Source organism: Poromitra crassiceps, assembly GCF_964638095.1.
Source record: "Poromitra crassiceps genome assembly, chromosome: 12".
Lineage (NCBI taxonomy): Eukaryota > Metazoa > Chordata > Actinopteri > Beryciformes > Melamphaidae > Poromitra > Poromitra crassiceps.
The window spans coordinates 3,659,106-3,661,605 of NC_139632.1; the positions used below are offsets into that span (position 1 = coordinate 3,659,106).

The 2,500-nt window shown below is 43.6% G+C and overlaps 1 protein-coding gene across 1 annotated transcript in view; it reads right to left on the reverse strand.

Moving 5' to 3' along the window:
• The window catches only part of nfic (nuclear factor I/C), a gene marked incomplete at both ends in the record, with an annotated part of 50,047 nt that overhangs the window by 22,110 nt on the left and 25,437 nt on the right, over window positions 1–2,500 (reverse strand). The window contains one exon of the mRNA XM_083647998.1: window positions 2,411–2,500. This exon is cut by the window's right edge and continues 87 nt beyond it. Within this exon, the coding sequence (XP_083504124.1) occupies window positions 2,411–2,500 (90 nt within the window). The remainder of the gene's footprint in view (window positions 1–2,410) is intronic.

Genomic DNA, 2,500 nt, shown 5'->3' on the forward strand with positions numbered 1-2,500 from the left:
ATGATCACTATGATTGGTATAAAGCTAACTCCAGCTAAGCAGGCGCTAACCTTAACCCTAACGAGGAAGTAACTTCGGTTATACTCTTGTTAGTTCAGTTACTCTGTTTAGTTCTCGGCGTGTGGAAAATGTCGTTTCACGTAACTATAGATTATTATTTCATCGTGTAGTGAGTACACGAGTCACCCCATGTACTGTATATGTGAGTGTTTGTGGCGCTGTTGCAATGTGTATTTTGGGCGACTGAACACTAGCATTGTAGCGCTAGCTAAGTAGCAGCGATGGCTGTACCGCTCTTTGTAGGGCACGCAGATTGAAAATAAAACCATGTACATTCTAGTTTTGATAAATATGACAAATATGACAAATGGCCTAAACTCCCAAAATGTTGGCCTATCCCTTTAAAGTGGAGAATTACCGTAACCATAGTTTAACTTTACTGTGTGCGAGAACAACCTGGCACGTGTGTAGTGACAAGTAGACGAGAGAAAGCTGTGTGTGTGTGTGTGTGTGTCTGTGTGTGTGTGTGTGTGTGTGTGTGTGTGTGTGTGTGTGTGTGCGTGCGTGCGTGCGTGCGTGCGTGCGTGCGTGCGTGCGTGCGTGCGTGCGTGCGTGCGTGTGTGTGTATAGTGTCCTGTAATATCACTTTTGGGGTCTCTGTGACGCACATTCATTTTATGAATACAATTGTATGAATGTTTGTGCCATTTGAACCATGTTTTAATGAAGTGTGTGCTTTATGCTAATTGATAAGATCTCACAATTCAGCAGAAGAGAGTATAACAGGAAACACCAGACTGTTTCATAGGATATCAACGTTTTACTTGGAAAGGTGACAAAGTACAACCAATTAGGCAAAGTGAGTTTATAGGTTGAAATGCCCCGTTCACAGAACGCTCCGTTGAGCGAGCGGACCTGAGCTGTGTCCAGACCAGTTAGATATCACCATGCCCAAGTTGCAATAAAGTGAAAACACATCAGAATCCTCAACGCTGAAATTGCAAAAACACCACACTCTTTTGACCTACTCTGAAGTGCAGGCAGCCTGGCACTGTGCTAGCTAGCTCTAACTATGTGAGACTACTATGATGACAAGCATGCCCAGTTACTGTACACTGAAAATGCCCAAATGCACTTTGTTGCAGTGATATTATACAGTTAACTATAACAAGATAATAGAGCTTATTTGTAAATGGTAAATGGTAAATGGCCTGCATTTATATAGCGCTTTTATCCAAAGTGCTTTACAGTCAGTAGGTACATTCAACCACAGTTTGTGTGTTTGTGTCAAGTGTTTGTGTAGCGATGGTGATATCTTTGAGTAACGTTGGTGCCAGACAGTGCATTAAGCTGTCTTTATCTGTTAAAAAAGCAGTTGTATCATTCTAGATGACCAGTGTAGTATTGATCTGATTCAACACTAAATACTGTTTGTGATTAATCTCACTGAATCATGTCCACCATATCAGACATGGAAGTCAATGAGTGGCCGATATCAGATTTTTAATAAAAGGACAATATCTGCCCCATAGTTTAACCCTAACATGTAGCCCCGCCCCCAATCATATTAATCTGCTCAACTTCCAACACGTTTTGCTCCCTGGTGAAAACATAACTCTCAAACAAAACTTCTTAGGGCCTGTGTCCACCTGGCGTCTTTTCCTCAGGTCCAGCGTCTATTTTCAATTGTTTCCAATGGGAGGAGAGCGTATGCGAGCGCACACGGACGTGTAGAGAAAGTGCAGAGCGCCCAGCGTCTTTTTTCGGCGTTTTTGTGCGCCGACTCCCAGCGCTTCCAGCTGAAAATATTTTAACTTTTCAGAAAGACGCTGGTGTCGGCTGCTCCTTTTCTGGTAACTAATCATATGGAAAAACTATCGCAACAGAGACAGAACGGCTCAATTGTGGGAGCAGATCGGCTAGACACTTAATATTTCTGGTGAGTGTTGTGCTTACTGCTTTTAATAGCGTAGCCTACCTGTGTTGTTAGCTTGCTAGCTGTCAGCTATCAAGCTGAACTAACGTTACTTGCAGACTGCTTCCTTGTATATTGTGCGCTGGGATCAGCATTCCCCAGCGCATTCCCAGCGTTTAACGTCGGAAAAAGACGCTAGGTGTACACAGGCCCTTAGACTAACAATCTAGCTAGGGGTAACCAGAGCAATTTAGAGAGAGGGTGGCGTCAGCGGAGGACCAAAATGCTTGACTCATTATGGTCTGCATTTAGCCAATGAACAGCCAGGAAAGGGTCTCGCGCTACTTTTGAATGCTAAAATAAAACTGATAATGTACGATTTGATTTTTTCTTTTAAAGAAAAAAAACTGGTCCATTGGAGTGAATGGAGATGTCGCGACTCTTCTATCTACACAGGGCTCTGGGGGGTAACAACACTAACAGGGTTTCATTTACCTTGTCAGCTTGTCGGAGACAGTCGATGCGTCTCATCTTGCCTTTCTGGTCGGGGTTGGACAGAACGCAACACGCTGCCTTCTTCCCTGT